This window comes from Oncorhynchus keta, unplaced genomic scaffold, assembly GCF_023373465.1.
Source record: "Oncorhynchus keta strain PuntledgeMale-10-30-2019 unplaced genomic scaffold, Oket_V2 Un_contig_9533_pilon_pilon, whole genome shotgun sequence".
In the NCBI taxonomy this organism is placed as follows: domain Eukaryota; kingdom Metazoa; phylum Chordata; class Actinopteri; order Salmoniformes; family Salmonidae; genus Oncorhynchus; species Oncorhynchus keta.
The window spans coordinates 6,583-29,814 of record NW_026290583.1 but is presented as its reverse complement, the minus strand read 5'-3'; the positions used below and the strand labels follow the sequence as shown (position 1 = coordinate 29,814).

Genomic DNA, 23,232 nt, shown 5'->3' with positions numbered 1-23,232 from the left:
TCAGTATGTACTGGTACTATCCTCCACTACCCCAGTAACTCAGTATGTACTGGTACTATCCTCCACTACCCCAGTAACTCAGTATGTACTGGTACTATTCCTCCACTACCCCAGTAACTCAGTATGTACTGGTACTATCCTCCAGTACCCCAGTAACTCAGTATGTACTGGTACTATCCTCCACTACCCCAGTAACTCAGTATGTACTGGTACTATCCTCCACTACCCCAGTAACTCAGTATGTACTGGTACTATCCTCCAATATAACCCAGTAACTCACTATGTACTGGTACTATCCATCACTACCCCAGTAACTCAGTATGTACTGTTACTATCCTCCACTACTCCAGTAACTCAGTATGTACTGGTACTATCCTCCACTACCACAGTAACTCAGTATGTACTGGTACTATCCTCCACTATCCCAGTAACTCAGTGTGTACTGGTACTATCCTCCACTACCACAGTAACTCAGTATGTACTGGTACTATCCTCCACTATCCCAGTAACTCAGTATGTACTGGTACTATCCTCCACTACCCCAGTAACTCAGTATGTACTGGTACTATCCTCCACTACCCCAGTAACTCAGTATGTACTGGTACTGTCCTCCACTACCCCAGTAACTCAGTATGTACTGGTACTATCCTCCACTACCCCAGTAACTCAGTATGTACTGGTACTATCCATCACTAACCCAGTAACTCAGTATGTACTGGTACTATCCTCCACTACCCCAGTAACTCAGTATGTACTGGTACTATCCTCCACTATCCCAGTAACTCAGTGTGTACTGGTACTATCCTCCACTACCACAGTAACTCAGTATGTACTGGTACTATCCTCCACTATCCCAGTAACTCAGTATGTACTGGTACTATCCTCCACTACCCCAGTAACTCAGTATGTACTGGTACTATCCTCCACTACCCCAGTAACTCAGTATGTACTGGTACTGTCCTCCACTACCCCAGTAACTCAGTATGTACTGGTACTATCCTCCACTACCCCAGTAACTCAGTATGTACTGGTACTATCCATCACTAACCCAGTAACTCAGTATGTACTGGTACTATCCTCCACTACCCCAGTAACTCAGTATGTACTGGTACTATCCTCCACTACCCCAGTAACTCAGTATGTACTGTTACTATCCATCACTAACCCAGTAACTCAGTATGTACTGGTACTATCCTCCACTACTCCAGTAACTCAGTATGTACTGGTACTATCCATCACTACCACAGTAACTCAGTATGTACTGGTACTATCCTCCACTAACCCAGTAACTCAGTATGTACTGGTACTATCCTCCACTATCCCAGTAACTCAGTATGTACTGGTACTATCCTCCACTACCCCAGTAACTCAGTATGTACTGGTACTATCCTCCACTACCCCAGTAACTCAGTATGTACTGGTACTATCCTCCACTACCCCAGTAACTCAGTATGTACTGGTACTATCCTCCACTACCCCAGTAACTCAGTATGTACTGGTACTATCCTCCACTACCCCAGTAACTCAGTATGTACTGTTACTATCCTCCACTACCCCAGTAACTCAGTATGTACTGGTACTATCCTCCACTACCCCAGTAACTCAGTATGTACTGGTACTATCCTCCACTACCCCAGTAACTCAGTATGTACTGGTACTATCCTCCACTACCACAGTAACTCAGTATGTACTGTTACTATCCTCCACTACCCCAGTAACTCAGTATGTACTGGTACTATCCTCCAATATAACCCAGTAACTCACTATGTACTGGTACTATCCATCACTACCCCAGTAACTCAGTATGTACTGGTACTATCCTCCACTACCCCAGTAACTCAGTATGTACTGGTACTATCCTCCACTACCCCAGTAAGTCAGTATGTACTGGTACTATCCTCCACTACCCCAGTAACTCAGTATGTACTGGTACTATCCTCCACTACCCCAGTAACTCAGTATGTACTAGTACTATCCTCCACTACCCCAGTAACTCAGTATGTACTGGTACTATCATCCACTACCCCAGTAACTCAGTATGTACTGGTACTATCCTCCACTACCCCAGTAACTCAGTATGTACTGGTACTATTCCTCCACTACCCCAGTAACTCAGTATGTACTGGTACTATCCTCCAGTACCCCAGTAACTCAGTATGTACTGGTACTATCCTCCACTACCCCAGTAACTCAGTATGTACTGGTACTATCCTCCACTACCCCAGTAACTCAGTATGTACTGGTACTATCCTCCACTTCCACAGTAACTCAGTATGTACTGGTACTATCCTCCACTACCCCAGTAACTCAGTATGTACTGGTACTATCCTCCACTACCCCAGTAACTCAGTATGTACTGGTACTATCCTCCACTACCACAGTAACTCAGTATGTACTGGTACTATCCTCCACTACCCCAGTAACTCAGTATGTACTGGTACTATCCTCCACTACCCCAGTAACTCAGTATGTACTGGTACTATCCTCCACTACCCCAGTAACTCAGTATGTACTGGTACTATCCTCCACTACCCCAGTAACTCAGTATGTACTGGTACTATCCTCCACTACCACAGTAACTCAGTATGTACTGGTACTATCCTCCACTACCCCAGTAACTCAGTATGTACTGGTACTATCCTCCACTACCCCAGTAACTCAGTATGTACTGGTACTATCCATCACTACCCCAGTAACTCAGTATGTACTGTTACTATCCTCCACTACCCCAGTAACTCAGTATGTACTGGTACTATCCTCCACTACTCCAGTAACTCAGTATGTACTGGTACTATCCTCCACTTCCACAGTAACTCAGTATGTACTGGTACTATCCTCCACTACCCCAGTAACTCAGTATGTACTGGTACTATTCCTCCACTACCCCAGTAACTCAGTATGTACTGGTACTATCCTCCACTACCCCAGTAACTCAGTATGTACTGGTACTATCCTCCACTACCCCAGTAATTCAGTATGTACTGGTACTATCCTCCACTACCCCAGTAACTCAGTATGTACTGGTACTATCCTCCACTTCCACAGTAACTCAGTATGTACTGGCACTATCCTCCACTACCCCAGTAACTCAGTATGTACTGGTACTATCCTCCACTAGCCCAGTAACTCAGTATGTACTGGTACTATCCTCCACTACCCCAGTAACTCAGTATGTACTGGTACTATCCTCCACTACCCCAGTAACTCAGTATGTACTGGTACTATCCTCCACTACCCCAGTAATTCAGTATGTACTGGTACTATCCTCCACTACCCCAGTAACTCAGTATGTACTGGTACTATCCTCCACTACCCCAGTAACTCAGTATGTACTGGTACTATCCTTCACTACCACAGTAACTCAGTATGTACTGGTACTATCCTCCACTACCCCAGTAACTCAGTATGTACTGGTACTATCCTCCACTACCCCAGTAACTCAGTATGTACTGGTACTATCCTCCACATCTCTCTACAGTGTCTGTCCATGCCAACTCACCATACACTGGCACTGCTGGCAGTTCTCCACCCAGGTGTCTCCACTGCTGTATGTAATTAGTCTGTTCTGGTGCAGACACTGGCTGCTGAGGCCTGGGTTACACTCTGGACAGCAGAACAGGTCGGCTGTGGTGGACTCACAGTCACACACCATCCTACGACACATCACCAAACCAGACTGTAGGGGGGAGGGGGGAGAGAGAGAGAGTGAGAGAATGAGTCAGACTAAGCTTTTCCTTTCAGATCTATATTTTGACATGTTAGATTTAGCATTAGATTATAACTGCAATATAAAACTCTGATTGGAAACTCTAATTCCAAAAGACTCCAATTCCCATGATTCCCCAGGAGGTTCTACAGTACATCACTCACCTGGCAGGAGCAGACGGAGCACCTGTCATTGTCCAGCACCCAGATCTGCCCGTTGTGTTTGTGCTTGTTGTCATGGTTACAGTCCCCGGTGCAGTTCTTGCCGTGAGGGCACCTGCAGTCGTAGCCTCCGTCCACGTTGAAACACACCGTATCGTTAGCACAACTGTGTCTTTCTGTCGCACACTCATCTATATCTGCAGAGAGGAGGGACAGACAGACTACAGGTTAGTGTATGAAGGAGGAGGGACATACAGAATACAGGTTAGTGTATGAAGGAGGAGGGACAGACAGACTACAGGTTAGTGTATGAAGGAGGAGGGACAGACAGGCTACAGGTTAGTGTATGAAGGAGGAGGGAGAGACAGGCTACAGGTTAGTGTATGAAGGAGGAGGGACAGATAGACTACAGGTTAGTGTATGAAGGAGGAGGGACAGACAGACTACAGGTTAGTGTATGAAGGAGGAGGGACATACAGAATACAGGTTAGTGTATGAAGGAGGAGGGACAGACAGGCTACAGGTTAGTGTATGAAGGAGGAGGGACAGACAGACTACAGGTTAGTGTATGAAGGAGGAGGGACAGACAGACTACAGGTTAGTGTATGAAGGAGGAGGGACAGACAGACTACAGGTTAGTGTATGAAGGAGGAGGGACAGACAGACTACAGGTTAGTGTATGAAGGAGGAGGGACAGACAGACTACAGGTTAGTGTATGAAGGAGGAGGGACAGACAGACTACAGGTTAGTGTATGAAGGAGGAGGGACAGACAGACTACAGGTTAGTGTATGAAGGAGGAGGGACAGACAGACTACAGGTTAGTGTATGAAGGAGGAGGGACAGACAGACTACAGGTTAGTGTATGAAGGAGGAGGGACAGACAGACTACAGGTTAGTGTATGAAGGAGGAGGGACAGACAGACTACAGGTTAGTGTATGAAGGAGGAGGGACAGACAGACTACAGGTTAGTGTATGAAGGAGGAGGGACAGACAGACTACAGGTTAGTGTATGAAGGAGGGGGACAGACAGACTACAGGTTAGTGTATGAAGGAGGAGGGACAGACAGACTACAGGTTAGTGTATGAAGGAGGAGGGACAGACAGACTACAGGTTAGTGTATGAAGGAGGAGGGACAGACAGACTACAGGTTAGTGTATGAAGGAGGAGGGACAGACAGACTACAGGTTAGTGTATGAAGGAGGAGGGACAGACAGACTACAGGTTAGTGTATGAAGGAGGAGGGACAGACAGACTACAGGTTAGTGTATGAAGGAGGAGGGACAGACAGACTACAGGTTAGTGTATGAAGGAGGAGGGACAGACAGACTACAGGTTAGTGTATGAAGGAGGAGGGACAGACAGACTACAGGTTAGTGTATGAAGGAGGAGGGACAGACAGACTACAGGTTAGTGTATGAAGGAGGAGGGACAGACAGACTACAGGTTAGTGTATGAAGGAGGAGGGACAGACAGACTACAGGTTAGTGTATGAAGGAGGAGGGACAGACAGACTACAGGTTAGTGTATGAAGGAGGAGGGACAGACAGACTACAGGTTAGTGTATGAAGGAGGAGGGACAGACAGACTACAGGTTAGTGTATGAAGGAGGGACAGACAGACTACAGGTTAGTGTATGAAGGAGGAGGGACAGACAGACTACAGGTTAGTGTATGAAGGAGGAGGGACAGACAGACTACAGGTTAGTGTATGAAGGAGGAGGGACAGACAGACTACAGGTTAGTGTATGAAGGAGGAGGGACAGACAGACTACAGGTTAGTGTATGAAGGAGGAGGGACAGACAGACTACAGGTTAGTGTATGAAGGAGGAGGGACAGACAGACTACAGGTTAGTGTATGAAGGAGGGACAGACAGACTACAGGTTAGTGTATGAAGGAGGAGGGACAGACAGACTACAGGTTAGTGTATGAAGGAGGGACAGACAGACTACAGGTTAGTGTATGAAGGAGGAGGGACAGACAGACTACAGGTTAGTGTATGAAGAAGGAGGGACAGACAGACTACAGGTTAGTGTATGAAGGAGGGACAGACAGACTACAGGTTAGTGTATGAAGGAGGAGGGACAGACAGACTACAGGTTAGTGTATGAAGGAGGGACAGACAGACTACAGGTTAGTGTATGAAGGAGGAGGGACAGATAGACTACAGGTTAGTGTATGAAGGAGGAGGGACAGACAGACTACAGGTTAGTGTATGAAGAAGGAGGGACAGACAGACTACAGGTTAGTGTATGAAGGAGGAGGGACAGACAGACTACAGGTTAGTGTATGAAGGAGGAGGGACAGACTACAGGTTAGTGTATGAAGGAGGAGGGACAGACAGACTACAGGTTAGTGTATGAAGGAGGGACAGACAGACTACAGGTTAGTGTATGAAGGAGGAGGGACAGATAGACTACAGGTTAGTGTATGAAGGAGGAGGGACAGACAGACTACAGGTTAGTGTATGAAGAAGGAGGGACAGACAGACTACAGGTTAGTGTATGAAGGAGGAGGGACAGACAGACTACAGGTTAGTGTATGAAGGAGGGACAGACAGACTACAGGTTAGTGTATGAAGGAGGAGGGACAGATAGACTACAGGTTAGTGTATGAAGGAGGAGGGACAGACAGACTACAGGTTAGTGTATGAAGGAGGAGGGACAGACAGACTACAGGTTAGTGTAAGAAGGAGGAGGGACAGACAGACTACAGGTTAGTGTATGAAGGAGGAGGGACAGACAGACTACAGGTTAGTGTATGAAGGAGGAGGGACAGACAGACTACAGGTTAGTGTATGAAGGAGGAGGGACAGACAGACTACAGGTTAGTGTATGAAGGAGGAGGGACAGACAGACTACAGGTTAGTGTATGAAGAAGGAGGGACAGACAGACTACAGGTTAGTGTATGAAGGAGGAGGGACAGACAGACTACAGGTTAGTGTATGAAGGAGGGACAGACAGACTACAGGTTAGTGTATGAAGGAGAAGGGACAGATAGACTACAGGTTAGTGTATGAAGGAGGAGGGACAGACAGACTACAGGTTAGTGTATGAAGGAGGAGGGACAGACAGACTACAGGTTAGTGTAAGAAGGAGGAGGGACAGACAGGCTACAGGTTAGTGTATGAAGGAGGAGGGACAGACAGACTACAGGTTAGTGTATGAAGGAGGAGGGACAGACAGACTACAGGTTAGTGTATGAAGGAGGAGGGACAGACAGACTACAGGTTAGTGTATGAAGGAGGAGGGACAGACAGACTACAGGTTAGTGTATGAAGGAGGAGGGACAGACAGACTACAGGTTAGTGTATGAAGGAGGAGGGACAGACAGGCTACAGGTTAGTGTATGAAGGAGGAGGGACAGATAGACTACAGGTTAGTGTATGAAGGAGGAGGGACAGACAGACTACAGGTTAGTGTATGAAGGAGGAGGGACATACAGAATACAGGTTAGTGTATGAAGGAGGAGGGACAGACAGGCTACAGGTTAGTGTATGAAGGAGGAGGGACAGACAGACTACAGGTTAGTGTATGAAGGAGGAGGGACAGACAGACTACAGGTTAGTGTATGAAGGAGGAGGGACAGACAGACTACAGGTTAGTGTATGAAGGAGGGACAGACAGACTACAGGTTAGTGTATGAAGGAGGAGGGACAGACAGTCTACAGGTTAGTGTATGAAGGAGGAGGGACAGACAGACTACAGGTTAGTGTATGAAGGAGGAGGGACAGACAGACTACAGGTTAGTGTATGAAGGAGGAGGGACAGACAGACTACAGGTTAGTGTATGAAGGAGGAGGGACAGACAGACTACAGGTTAGTGTATGAAGGAGGAGGGACAGACAGACTACAGGTTAGTGTATGAAGGAGGAGGGACAGACTACAGGTTAGTGTATGAAGGAGGAGGGACAGACAGACTACAGGTTAGTGTATGAAGGAGGGACAGACAGACTACAGGTTAGTGTATGAAGGAGGAGGGACAGACAGACTACAGGTTAGTGTATGAAGAAGGAGGGACAGACAGACTACAGGTTAGTGTATGAAGGAGGGACAGACAGACTACAGGTTAGTGTATGAAGGAGGAGGGACAGACAGACTACAGGTTAGTGTATGAAGGAGGGACAGACAGACTACAGGTTAGTGTATGAAGGAGGAGGGACAGATAGACTACAGGTTAGTGTATGAAGGAGGAGGGACAGACAGACTACAGATTAGTGTATGAAGGAGGGACAGACAGACTACAGGTTAGTGTATGAAGGAGGAGGGACAGACAGACTACAGGTTAGTGTATGAAGGAGGGACAGACAGACTACAGGTTAGTGTATGAAGGAGGAGGGACAGACAGACTACAGGTTAGTGTATGAAGGAGGAGGGACATACAGAATACAGGTTAGTGTATGAAGGAGGAGGGACAGACAGGCTACAGGTTAGTGTATGAAGGAGGAGGGACAGACAGACTACAGGTTAGTGTATGAAGGAGGAGGGACAGACAGACTACAGGTTAGTGTATGAAGGAGGAGGGACAGACAGACTACAGGTTAGTGTATGAAGGAGGGACAGACAGACTACAGGTTAGTGTATGAAGGAGGAGGGACAGACAGACTACAGGTTAGTGTATGAAGGAGGAGGGACAGACAGACTACAGGTTAGTGTATGAAGGAGGAGGGACAGACAGACTACAGGTTAGTGTATGAAGGAGGAGGGACAGACAGACTACAGGTTAGTGTATGAAGGAGGAGGGACAGACAGACTACAGGTTAGTGTATGAAGGAGGAGGGACAGACAGACTACAGGTTAGTGTATGAAGGAGGAGGGACAGACTACAGGTTAGTGTATGAAGGAGGAGGGACAGACAGACTACAGGTTAGTGTATGAAGGAGGGACAGACAGACTACAGGTTAGTGTATGAAGGAGGAGGGACAGACAGACTACAGGTTAGTGTATGAAGAAGGAGGGACAGACAGACTACAGGTTAGTGTATGAAGGAGGAGGGACAGACAGACTACAGGTTAGTGTATGAAGGAGGGACAGACAGACTACAGGTTAGTGTATGAAGGAGGAGGGACAGATAGACTACAGGTTAGTGTATGAAGGAGGAGGGACAGACAGACTACAGGTTAGTGTATGAAGGAGGAGGGACAGACAGACTACAGATTAGTGTATGAAGGAGGGACAGACAGACTACAGGTTAGTGTATGAAGGAGGAGGGACAGACAGACTACAGGTTAGTGTATGAAGGAGGAGGGACAGACAGACTACAGGTTAGTGTATGAAGGAGGGACAGACAGACTACAGGTTAGTGTATGAAGGAGGAGGGACAGACAGACTACAGGTTAGTGTATGAAGGAGGAGGGACAGACAGACTACAGGTTAGTGTATGAAGGAGGAGGGACAGACAGACTACAGGTTAGTTAGTGTATGAAGGAGGAGGGACAGACAGACTACAGGTTAGTGTATAAAGGAGGAGGGACAGACAGACTACAGGTTAGTGTATGAAGGAGGAGGGACAGACAGACTACAGGTTAGTGTATGAAGGAGGAGGGACAGACTACAGGTTAGTGTATGAAGGAGGAGGGACAGACAGACTACAGGTTAGTGTATGAAGGAGGGACAGACAGACTACAGGTTAGTGTATGAAGGAGGAGGGACAGATAGACTACAGGTTAGTGTATGAAGGAGGAGGGACAGACAGACTACAGGTTAGTGTATGGAGAAGGAGGGACAGACAGACTACAGGTTAGTGTATGAAGGAGGAGGGACAGACAGACTACAGGTTAGTGTATGAAGGAGGAGGGACAGACTACAGGTTAGTGTATGAAGGAGGAGGGACAGACAGACTACAGGTTAGTGTATGAAGGAGGGACAGACAGACTACAGGTTAGTGTATGAAGGAGGAGGGACAGATAGACTACAGGTTAGTGTATGAAGGAGGAGGGACAGACAGACTACAGGTTAGTGTATGAAGAAGGAGGGACAGACAGACTACAGGTTAGTGTATGAAGGAGGAGGGACAGACAGACTACAGGTTAGTGTATGAAGGAGGGACAGACAGACTACAGGTTAGTGTATGAAGGAGGAGGGACAGACAGATAGACTACAGGTTAGTGTATGAAGGAGGAGGGACAGACAGACTACAGGTTAGTGTATGAAGGAGGAGGGACAGACAGACTACAGGTTAGTGTATGAAGGAGGAGGGACAGACAGACTACAGGTTAGTGTATGAAGGAGGAGGGACAGACAGACTACAGGTTAGTGTATGAAGGAGGAGGGACAGACAGACTACAGGTTAGTGTATGAAGGAGGAGGGACAGACAGACTACAGGTTAGTGTATGAAGGAGGAGGGACAGACAGACTACAGGTTAGTGTATGAAGGAGGAGGGACAGACAGACTACAGGTTAGTGTATGAAGGAGGAGGGACAGACAGACTACAGGTTAGTGTATGAAGGAGGGACAGACAGACTACAGGTTAGTGTATGAAGGAGGAGGGACAGATAGACTACAGGTTAGTGTATGAAGGAGGAGGGACAGACAGACTACAGGTTAGTGTATGAAGGAGGAGGGACAGACAGACTACAGGTTAGTGTAAGAAGGAGGAGGGACAGACAGGCTACAGGTTAGTGTATGAAGGAGGAGGGACAGACAGACTACAGGTTAGTGTATGAAGGAGGAGGGACAGACAGACTACAGGTTAGTGTATGAAGGAGGAGGGACAGACAGACTACAGGTTAGTGTATGAAGGAGGAGGGACAGACAGACTACAGGTTAGTGTATGAAGGAGGAGGGACAGACAGACTACAGGTTAGTGTATGAAGGAGGGACAGACAGACTACAGGTTAGTGTATGAAGGAGGAGGGACAGACAGACTACAGGTTAGTGTATGAAGGAGGAGGGACAGACAGACTACAGGTTAGTGTATGAAGGAGGAGGGACAGACAGACTACAGGTTAGTGTATGAAGGAGGAGGGACAGACTACAGGTTAGTGTATGAAGGAGGAGGGACAGACAGACTACAGGTTAGTGTATGAAGGAGGAGGGACAGATAGACTACAGGTTAGTGTATGAAGGAGGAGGGACAGACAGACTACAGGTTAGTGTATGAAGGAGGAGGGACAGACAGGCTACAGGTTAGTGTATGAAGGAGGAGGGACAGACAGACTACAGGTTAGTGTATGAAGGAGGGACAGACAGACTACAGGTTAGTGTATGAAGGAGGAGGGACAGACAGACTACAGGTTAGTGTATGAAGGAGGAGGGACAGACAGACTACAGGTTAGTGTATGAAGGAGGAGGGACAGACAGACTACAGGTTAGTGTATGAAGGAGGAGGGACAGACAGACTACAGGTTAGTGTATGAAGGAGGAGGGACAGACAGACTACAGGTTAGTGTATGAAGAAGGAGGGACAGACAGACTACAGGTTAGTGTATGAAGGAGGAGGGACAGACAGACTACAGGTTAGTGTATGAAGGAGGGACAGACAGACTACAGGTTAGTGTATGAAGGAGGAGGGACAGACAGACTACAGGTTAGTGTATGAAGGAGGAGGGACAGACAGACTACAGGTTAGTGTATGAAGGAGGAGGGACAGACAGACTACAGGTTAGTGTATGAAGGAGGAGGGACAGACAGACTACAGGTTAGTGTATGAAGGAGGAGGGACAGACAGACTACAGGTTAGTGTATGAAGGAGGAGGGACAGACAGACTACAGGTTAGTGTATGAAGAAGGAGGGACAGACAGACTACAGGTTAGTGTATGAAGGAGGAGGGACAGACAGACTACAGATTAGTGTATGAAGGAGGGACAGACAGACTACAGGTTAGTGTATGAAGGAGGAGGGACAGACAGACTACAGGTTAGTGTATGAAGGAGGAGGGTCAGACAGACTACAGGTTAGTGTATGAAGGAGGGACAGACAGACTACAGGTTAGTGTATGAAGGAGGAGGGACAGACAGACTACAGGTTAGTGTATGAAGGAGGAGGGACAGACAGACTACAGGTTAGTGTATGAAGGAGGAGGGACATACAGACTACAGGTTAGTGTATGAAGGAGGGACAGACAGACTACAGGTTAGTGTATGAAGGAGGAGGGACAGATAGACTACAGGTTAGTGTATGAAGGAGGAGGGACAGACAGACTACAGGTTAGTGTATGAAGGAGGAGGGACAGACAGACTACAGATTAGTGTATGAAGGAGGGACAGACAGACTACAGGTTAGTGTATGAAGGAGGAGGGACAGACAGACTACAGGTTAGTGTATGAAGGAGGAGGGACAGACAGACTACAGGTTAGTGTATGAAGGAGGGACAGACAGACTACAGGTTAGTGTATGAAGGAGGAGGGACAGACAGACTACAGGTTAGTGTATGAAGGAGGAGGGACAGACAGACTACAGGTTAGTGTATGAAGGAGGAGGGACAGACAGACTACAGGTTAGTGTATGAAGGAGGAGGGACAGACAGACTACAGGTTAGTGTATAAAGGAGGAGGGACAGACAGACTACAGGTTAGTGTATGAAGGAGGAGGGACAGACAGACTACAGGTTAGTGTATGAAGGAGGAGGGACAGACTACAGGTTAGTGTATGAAGGAGGAGGGACAGACAGACTACAGGTTAGTGTATGAAGGAGGGACAGACAGACTACAGGTTAGTGTATGAAGGAGGAGGGACAGATAGACTACAGGTTAGTGTATGAAGGAGGAGGGACAGACAGACTACAGGTTAGTGTATGAAGAAGGAGGGACAGACAGACTACAGGTTAGTGTATGAAGGAGGAGGGACAGACAGACTACAGGTTAGTGTATGAAGGAGGAGGGACAGACAGACTGTTAGTGTATGAAGGAGGAGGGACCGACAGACTACAGGTTAGTGTATGAAGGAGGGACAGACAGACTACAGGTTAGTGTATGAAGGAGGAGGGACAGACAGACTACAGGTTAGTGTATGAAGGAGGAGGGACAGACAGACTACAGGTTAGTGTATGAAGAAGGAGGGACAGACAGACTACAGGTTAGTGTATGAAGGAGGAGGGACAGACAGACTACAGGTTAGTGTATGAAGGAGGGACAGACAGACTACAGGTTAGTGTATGAAGGAGGAGGGACAGATAGACTACAGGTTAGTGTATGAAGGAGGAGGGACAGACAGACTACAGGTTAGTGTATGAAGGAGGAGGACAGACAGACTACAGGTTAGTGTAAGAAGGAGGAGGGACAGACAGGCTACAGGTTAGTGTATGAAGGAGGAGGGACAGACAGACTACAGGTTAGTGTATGAAGGAGGAGGGACAGACAGACTACAGGTTAGTGTATGAAGGAGGAGGGACAGACAGACTACAGGTTAGTGTATGAAGGAGGAGGGACAGACAGACTACAGGTTAGTGTATGAAGGAGGAGGGACAGACAGACTACAGGTTAGTGTATGAAGGAGGAGGGACAGACAGACTACAGGTTAGTGTATGAAGGAGGAGGGACAGACAGACTACAGGTTAGTGTATGAAGGAGGAGGGACAGACAGACTACAGGTTAGTGTATGAAGGAGGAGGGACAGACAGACTACAGGTTAGTGTATGAAGGAGGAGGGACAGACAGACTACAGGTTAGTGTAAGAAGGAGGAGGGACAGACAGACTACAGGTTAGTGTATGAAGGAGGAGGGACAGACAGACTACAGGTTAGTGTATGAAGGAGGAGGGACAGACAGACTACAGGTTAGTGTATGAAGGAGGAGGGACAGACAGACTACAGGTTAGTGTATGAAGGAGGAGGGACAGACAGACTACAGGTTAGTGTATGAAGGAGGAGGGACAGACAGACTACAGGTTAGTGTATGAAGGAGGGACAGACAGACTACAGGTTAGTGTATGAAGGAGGAGGGACAGACAGACTACAGGTTAGTGTATGAAGGAGGAGGGACAGACAGACTACAGGTTAGTGTATGAAGGAGGAGGGACAGACAGAATACAGGTTAGTGTATGAAGGAGGAGGGACAGACAGACAGGTTAGTGTATGAAGGAGGAGGGACAGACAGACTACAGGTTAGTGTATGAAGGAGGAGGGACAGACAGACTACAGGTTAGTGTATGAAGGAGGAGGACAGACAGACTACAGGTTAGTGTATGAAGGAGGAGGGACAGACAGGCTACAGGTTAGTGTATGAAGGAGGAGGGACAGACAGACTACAGGTTAGTGTATGAAGGAGGGACAGACAGACTACAGGTTAGTGTATGAAGGAGGAGGGACAGACAGACTACAGGTTAGTGTATGAAGGAGGAGGGACAGACAGACTACAGGTTAGTGTATGAAGGAGGAGGGACAGACAGACTACAGGTTAGTGTATGAAGGAGGAGGGACAGACAGACTACAGGTTAGTGTATGAAGGAGGAGGGACAGACAGACTACAGGTTAGTGTATGAAGAAGGAGGGACAGACAGACTACAGGTTAGTGTATGAAGGAGGAGGGACAGACAGACTACAGGTTAGTGTATGAAGGAGGGACAGACAGACTACAGGTTAGTGTATGAAGGAGGAGGGACAGACAGACTACAGGTTAGTGTATGAAGGAGGAGGGACAGACAGACTACAGGTTAGTGTATGAAGGAGGAGGGACAGACAGACTACAGGTTAGTGTATGAAGGAGGGACAGACAGACTACAGGTTAGTGTATGAAGGAGGAGGGACAGACAGACTACAGGTTAGTGTATGAAGGAGGAGGGACAGACAGACTACAGGTTAGTGTATGAAGGAGGAGGGACAGACAGACTACAGGTTAGTGTATGAAGGAGGAGGGACAGACAGACTACAGGTTAGTGTATGAAGGAGGAGGGAGAGACAGACTACAGGTTAGTGTATGAAGGAGGAGGGACAGACAGACTACAGGTTAGTGATGAAGGAGGAGACAGACTACAGGTTAGTGTATGAAGGAGGAGGGACAGACAGACTACAGGTTAGTGTATGAAGGAGGAGGGACAGACAGACTACAGGTTAGTGTATGAAGGAGGAGGGACAGACAGACTACAGGTTAGTGTATGAAGGAGGAGGGACAGACTACAGGTTAGTGTATGAAGGAGGAGGGACAGACAGACTACAGGTTAGTGTATGAAGGAGGGACAGACAGACTACAGGTTAGTGTATGAAGGAGGAGGGACAGACAGACTACAGGTTAGTGTATGAAGGAGGAGGGACAGACAGACTACAGGTTAGTGTATGAAGGAGGAGGGACAGACAGACTACAGGTTAGTGTATGAAGGAGGAGGGACAGACAGACTACAGGTTAGTGTATGAAGGAGGAGGGACAGACTACAGGTTAGTGTATGAAGGAGGAGGGACAGACAGACTACAGGTTAGTGTATGAAGGAGGGACAGACAGACTACAGGTTAGTGTATGAAGGAGGAGGGACAGACAGACTACAGGTTAGTGTATGAAGGAGGAGGGACAGACAGACTACAGGTTAGTGTATGAAGGAGGAGGGACAGACAGACTACAGGTTAGTGTATGAAGGAGGAGGGACAGACAGACTACAGGTTAGTGTATGAAGGAGGGACAGACAGACTACAGGTTAGTGTATGAAGGAGGAGGGACAGACTAGACTACAGGTTAGTGTATGAAGGAGGAGGGACAGACAGACTACAGGTTAGTGTATGAAGGAGGAGGGACAGACAGACTACAGGTTAGTGTATGAAGGAGGAGGGACAGACAGACTACAGGTTAAGTGTATGAAGGAGGAGGGACAGACAGACTACAGGTTAGTGTATGAAGGAGGAGGGACAGACAGACTACAGGTTAGTGTATGAAGGAGGAGGGACAGACAGACTACAGGTTAGTGTATGAAGGAGGAGGGACAGACAGACTACAGGTTAGTGTATGAAGGAGGAGGGACAGACAGACTACAGGTTAGTGTATGAAGGAGGGACAGACAGACTACAGGTTAGTGTATGAAGGAGGAGGGACAGACAGACTACAGGTTAGTGTATGAAGGAGGAGGGACAGACAGACTACAGGTTAGTGTATGAAGGAGGAGGGACAGACAGACTACAGGTTAGTGTATGAAGGAGGAGGGACAGACAGACTACAGGTTAGTGTATGAAGGAGGAGGGACAGACAGACTACAGGTTAGTGTATGAAGGAGGAGGGACAGACAGACTACAGGTTAGTGTATGAAGGAGGAGGGACAGACAGACTACAGGTTAGTGTATGAAGGAGGAGGGACAGACAGACTACAGGTTAGTGTATGAAGGAGGAGGGACAGACAGACTACAGGTTAGTGTATGAAGGAGGAGGACAGACAGACTACAGGTTAGTGTATGAAGGAGGAGGGACAGACAGACTACAGGTTAGTGTATGAAGGAGGAGGGACAGACAGACTACAGGTTAGTGTATGAAGGAGGAGGGACAGACTACAGGTTAGTGTATGAAGGGAGGAGGGACAGACAGACTACAGGTTAGGAGGGACAGACAGACTACAGGTTAGTGTATGAAGGAGGGACAGACAGACTACAGGTTAGTGTATGAAGGAGGAGGGACAGACAGACTACAGGTTAGTGTATGAAGGAGGAGGGACAGACAGACTACAGGTTAGTGTATGAAGGAGGAGGGACAGACAGACTACAGGTTAGTGTATGAAGGAGGAGGGACAGACAGACTACAGGTTAGTGTATGAAGGAGGAGGGACAGACAGACTACAGGTTAGTGTATGAAGGAGGAGGGACAGACAGACTACAGGTTAGTGTATGAAGGAGGAGGGACAGACAGGCTACAGGTTAGTGTATGAAGGAGGGACAGACAGACTACAGGTTAGTGTACAGACAGACTACAGGTTAGTGTATGAAGGAGGAGGGACAGACAGACTACAGGTTAGTGTATGAAGGAGGAGGGACAGACTACAGGTTAGTGTATGAAGGAGGGACAGACAGACTACAGGTTAGTGTATGAAGGAGGAGGGACAGATAGACTACAGGTTAGTGTATGAAGGAGGAGGGACAGACAGACTACAGGTTAGTGTATGAAGGAGGAGGGACAGACAGGCTACAGGTTAGTGTATGAAGGAGGAGGGACAGACAGACTACAGGTTAGTGTATGAAGGAGGGACAGACAGACTACAGGTTAGTGTATGAAGGAGGAGGGACAGACAGACTACAGGTTAGTGTATGAAGGAGGAGGGACAGACAGACTACAGGTTAGTGTATGAAGGAGGAGGGACAGACAGACTACAGGTTAGTGTATGAAGGAGGAGGGACAGACAGACTACAGGTTAGTGTATGAAGGAGGAGGGACAGACAGACTACAGGTTAGTATATGAAGGAGGAGGGACAGACAGACTACAGGTTAGTGTATGAAGGAGGAGGGACAGACAGAATACAGGTTAGTGTATGAAGGAGGAGGGACAGACAGGCTACAGGTTAGTGTATGAAGGAGGAGGGACAGACAGACTACAGGTTAGTGTATGAAGGAGGAGGGACAGACAGACTACAGGTTAGTGTATGAAGGAGGAGGGACAGACAGACTACAGGTTAGTGTATGAAGGAGGAGGGACAGACAGAATACAGGTTAGTGTATGAAGGAGGAGGGACAGACAGGCTACAGGTTAGTGTATGAAGGAGGGACAGACAGACTACAGGTTAGTGTATGAAGGAGGAGGGACAGACAGACTACAGGTTAGTGTATGAAGGAGGAGGGACAGACAGACTACAGGTTAGTGTATGAAGGAGGAGGGACAGACAGAATACAGGTTAGTGTATGAAGGAGGAGGGACAGACAGGCTACAGGTTAGTGTATGAAGGAGGGACAGACAGACTACAGGTTAGTGTATGAAGGAGGAGGGACAGACAGACTACAGGTTAGTGTATGAAGGAGGGACAGACAGACTACAGGTTAGTGTATGAAGGAGGAGGGACAGACAGGCTACAGGTTAGTGTATGAAGGAGGGACAGACAGGCTACAGGTTAGTGTATGAAGGAGGGACAGACAGACTACAGGTTAGTGTATGAAGGAGGGACAGACAGGCTACAGGTTAGTGTATGAAGGAGGGACAGACAGACTACAGGTTAGTGTATGAAGGAGGGACAGACAGACTACAGGTTAGTGTATGAAGGAGGGACAGACAGGCTACAGGTTAGTGTATGAAGGAGGGACAGACAGACTACAGGTTAGTGTATGAAGGAGGGACAGACAGGCTACAGGTTAGTGTATGAAGGAGGGACAGACAGACTACAGGTTAGTGTATGAAGTCAACAAACAAATACAGTTGAATTCCACAGGGAAAATAGTAATGGGTGAGATATGTGTTTGTATAATAATTCCAGGACCTAAGATCCTTGTGCATACCAGTACTGTGCTCATACAGGTGAGTCTAGACACCCAACTTACCTTCACAGGACTCCCCATTGGCTGAGAACATCCCGTTGTCATGGTAGCCGTCCCGACACTCACAGTGGTACCAGCCAGGCAGGTTAACACAGATGGCTCTGCTGTCACACTCCACGAAGCCATCGGTACACTCATCAATGTCTGGTGAGACACACACACACAGACACAAACACACACAACCCCGCTCACACAGATGTTTCAGTTTCAGGCTTGTTAAACACAGCTGGGCCTAAGCTGGTGGGGTGGTGGGGTGGTGGGGTGGGTGGGTGGTTGGTGGTGGGGGGTGGTTGGTGGGGTGGTTGGTGGGGTGGGGGGTGGTGGTGGTGGTTGGTGGGTGGTGGGTGGTTGGTGGGGTGGCTGGTGGGGTGGTGGGGTGGTGGTGGGTGGTGGGGTGGTTGGGGGGTGGGGTGGGGGGTGGGGTGGCTGGTGGGGTGGTGGTGGGGTGGTGGTGGGGTGGCTGGTGGGGTGGTGGGGGTGGTGGGGTGGTGGTGGTTGGTGGGGTGGTGGTGGGGTGGCTGGTGGGTGGTGGGGTGGTTGGTGGGGTGGTGGTGGGTGGTGGGGTGGTTGGTGGGTGGGGTGGGGTGGTGGTGGGGTGGTGGTGGGGTGGGGTGGTGGGTGGGTGGGTGGTGGTGGGTGGTTGGTGGGGTGGGTGGTGGTGGGGGTGGTGGGGGGTGGTGGGGTGGGTGGTGGGGTGGTTGGTGGGGTGGGGTGGTGGTTGGTGGGTGGGTGGGTGGTGGTGGGGTGGTTGGTGGGTGGGTGGTTGGTGGGGTGGGGGTGGGTGGGGGGTGGTTGGTGGGGTGGTTGGTGGGGTGGTGGGGTGGTGGTGGGGTGGTGGGGGCTGGTGGGTGGGTGGGGTGGTTGGTGGGGGTGGTTGGTGGGGGGTGGTGGGGGGTGGTGGGTGGTTGGTGGGGTGGCTGGTGGGGTGGTGGGGTGGTGGGGGGTGGTTGGTGGGGTGGTTGGTGGGGTGGTTGGGGTGGTTGGTGGGGTGGTTGGTTGGGTGGTTGGTGGGGTGGTTGGTGGGGTGGTTGGTGGGGTGGGGGTGGTGGGGTGGTTGGTGGGGTGGTTGGTGGGGTGGTTGGTTGGGTGGTTGGTGGGGTGGTTGGTGGTTGGTGGGGTGGTTGGTGGGGTGGTTGGTTGGGTGGTTGGTGGGGGGTGGTTGGTGGGGTGGTTGGTGGGGTGGCTGGTGGGGTGGTTGGTGGGGTGGTTGGTGGGGTGGTTGGTGGGGTGGTTGGTTGGGTGGTTGGTGGGGTGGTTGGTGGGGTGGTTGGTGGGGTGGTTGGTTGGGTGGTTGGTGGGGTGGTTGGTTGGGTGGTTGGTTGGGTGGTTGGTGGGAGAACGGCTCATAATAATGGCTGGAATGAAGTGAATGGAATGGCATCAAATAAAATGGAATCCAGGTGTTTGATGTGTTCAACATCATGCCATTAATTCCGTTCCAGCCATTACCATGAGCCTGTCCTCCCCAATGAAGGTGCCACCAGCCACCTCCAGCCATTACCATGAGCCTGTCCTCCCCAATGAAGGTGCCACCAGCCACCTCCAGCCATTACCATGAGCCTGTCCTCCCCAATGAAGGTGCCACCAGCCACCTCCAGCCATTACCATGAGCCTGTCCTCCCCAATGAAGGTGCCACCAGCCACCTCCAGCCATTACCATGAGCCTGTCCTCCCCAATGAAGGTGCCACCAGCCACCTCCAGCCATTACCATGAGCCTGTCCTCCCCAATGAAGGTGCCACCAGCCACCTCCAGCCATTACCATGAGCCTGTCCTCCCCAATGAAGGTGCCACCAGCCACCTCCAGCCATTACCATGAGCCTGTCCTCCCCAATGAAGGTGCCACCAGCCACCTCCAGCCATTACCATGAGCCTGTCCTCCCCAATGAAGGTGCCACCAGCCACCTCCAGCCATTACCATGAGCCTGTCCTCCCCAATGAAGGTGCCACCAGCCACCTCCAGCCATTACCATGAGCCTGTCCTCCCCAATGAAGGTGCCACCAGCCACCTCCAGCCATTACCATGAGCCTGTCCTCCCCAATGAGGTGCCAAACCAGGGATACCTCCAGCCATTACCATGAGCCTGTCCTCCCCAATGAAGGTGCCACCAGCCACCTCCAGCCATTACCATGAGCCTGTTCTCCCCTGTGTTATGAAGGTGCCACCTTGCCAGAGAGATCTCATCCATCACTGATCCATCCAGCCATTACCATGAGCCTGTCCTCCCCAATGAAGGTGCCACCAGCACCTGTTACCATGAGCCTGTCCTCCCCAATGAAGGTGCATCCGTAGGAGATGGAGAATCATCGGAGAGGCCAGTGAGCAAAACCATTGGGGTAATGAAGGTAGATCACTGGCCAGTGAGCAAATCACATTGGGATAATGAAGGCTTGGATCATCATAGTTACCAGGTGTCATGGTGCCTAGAGAAATCCATCACTGTGTTACATGGAGGGGGTCAATCACCTTGAACCAGAGAGAGATCTCATCCATCACTGTGTTACATGGAGGGGGTCAATCACCTTGAACCAGATAGAGATCTCATCCATCACTGTGTTAGATGGAGGGGGTCAATCACCTTGAACCAGATAGAGATCTCATCCATCACTGTTTAGTAATCATGAAGACCAGACCATTGATTCACTCCTCTGGCTGTACACTACATGGGAGCATGTCCAGTTAGGTGTCATTTGAAATATAGTAAGCTATATTACATTGTTCTACCTCTGTCACACTGCTACTGTAGGCACGCCTTATTTTAGTAATAGTAGACACTAAGAGCACATTGAGATGCAATGAGAAACAGCAGGGAGAGATGGTGAAGAGAGAGAGAGAGAGAGAAAAGAAATCACATCTAACTACAGCTACAGTCCAGAAAGCAAGAGAAAGAGAGAGAGAAACGGAGAGAGAGAGCAAGAGAGAGAGAGGGTGAGGTAGAAAGAAGGGATTTGTATTCATGTCTATTTGAGTGACATCTCACCGAAGTCATGAGTTCAGGTCTTGTTGTGGATGCTCAGAGTTCCCTCTATAGCTCCTGCATTTACATTAGTGTTTAACCCCATGCTCCCTTACTTTACCTGCCTGCCAAGGTCAGTCTAAAGACACGTGTTTCGCCCTCTTCAGAACAGAGGATTAAAGAAGGGAGAGGGGGGGATTGAGAGAGAGAGAACTGAGAGAGAGAGGGAGAGAGGGGGGAGAGAGTGAGAGAGAGAAGAGAGAACAGAGAGAGAGAGAGCTAGAGAGAGAGAGAGAGAGAGAGAGAGAGGGGGGGGAGAAGAGAGAACTAGAGAGAGAGAGAGAGAGAGAGGGGGGAACTGAGAACTGAGAGAGAGTCCAGAGAGAACATTGAATGCTCAGAAGACCTTGATTTTGTGAAAGGCTGAATGGTTGTGTGGTATTCAAAGGCAGTGTCTGTGTGTGGTGGTGGTGGGGGTTGTTTCCATTGTCCCAGCAGGTCAAAGTGGAAGACTGAGAAACAAGCTGCAGACGGCTTACATGGAGGTACAGATACTTATTCTGTTTGTTGAAGCATCTACAGCTACAGTACAAATCACATCACCATCTAACTACAGCTACAGTCCAAATCACATCACCATCTAACTACAGCTACAGTCCAAATCACATCACCATCTAACTACAGCTACAGTCCAAATCACATCACCATCTAACTACAGCTACAGTCCAAATCACATCACCATCTAACTACAGCTACAGTCCAAATCACATCACCATCTAACTACAGCTACAGTCCAAATCACATCACCATCTAACTACAGCTACAGTCCAAATCACATCACCATCTAACTACAGCTACAGTCCAAATCAGTCACCATCTAACTCAGCTACAGTCCAAATCACATCACCATCTAACTACAGCTACAGTCCAAATCACATCACCATCTAACTACAGCTACAGTCCAAATCACATCACCATCTAACTACAGCTACAGTCACAAATCAGTCCAATCACCATCTAACTACAGCTACAGTCCAAATCACATCACCATCTAACTACAGCTACAGTCCAAATCACATCACCATCTAACTACAGCTACAGTCCAAATCAATCACCATCTACCATCTAACTACAGCTACAGTCCAAATCACATCACCATCTAACTACAGCTACAGTCCAAATCAAATCACCATCTAACTACAGCTACAGTCCAAATCAAATCACCATCTAACTACAGCTACAGTCCAAATCACATCACCATCTAACTACAGCTACAGTCCAAATCAAATCACCATCTAACTACAGCTACAGTCCAAATCAAATCACCATCTAACTACAGCTACAGTCCAAATCACATCACCATCTAACTACAGCTACAGTCCAAATCACATCACCATCTAACTACAGCTACAGTCCAAATCTAACTCAGCCATCTCAATCTAACTACAGCTACAGTCCAAATCACATCACCATCTAACTACAGCTACAGTCCAAATCAAATCACCATCTAACTACAGCAGTCCAAATCACATCACCATCTAACAAAGTCCAAATCATCACCATCTAACTACAGCTACAGTCCAAATCACATCACCATCTAACTACAGCTACAGTCCAAATCACATCACCATCTAACTACAGCTACAGTCCAAATCACATCACCATCTAACTACAGCTACAGTCCAAATCACATCACCATCTAACTACAGCTACAGTCCAAATCACATCACCATCTAACTACAGCTACAGTCCAAATCAAATCACCATCTAACTACAGCTACAGTCCAAATCAAATCACCATCTAACTACAGCTACAGTCCAAATCAAATCACCATCTAACTACAGCTACAGTCCAAATCAAATCACCATCTAACTACATCTACAGTCCAAATCAAATCACCATCTAACTACAGCTACAGTCCAAATCAAATCACCATCTAACTACAGCTACAGTCCAAATCAAATCACCATCTAACTACAGCTACAGTCCAAATCAAATCACCATCTAACTACAGCTACAGTCCAAATCACATCATCT

At 48.5% G+C, this 23,232-nt stretch overlaps 1 protein-coding gene across 1 annotated transcript; it reads right to left on the bottom strand.

Annotated features, from left to right (window-relative positions):
• Positions 1-3,499: 3,499 nt before the first annotated feature.
• LOC127927126 (protein kinase C-binding protein NELL2-like) lies at positions 3,500-18,410 on the bottom strand (the record flags this gene model as incomplete). Its single annotated transcript, XM_052512914.1, has 3 exons — positions 18,242-18,410; positions 3,871-4,064; positions 3,500-3,676 (listed from the first exon to the last, which is right to left on the bottom strand). Coding segments are annotated over exons 1-3 (402 nt in total), but the record flags the coding sequence as incomplete, so codon positions are not given.
• Positions 18,411-23,232: the final 4,822 nt, after the last annotated feature.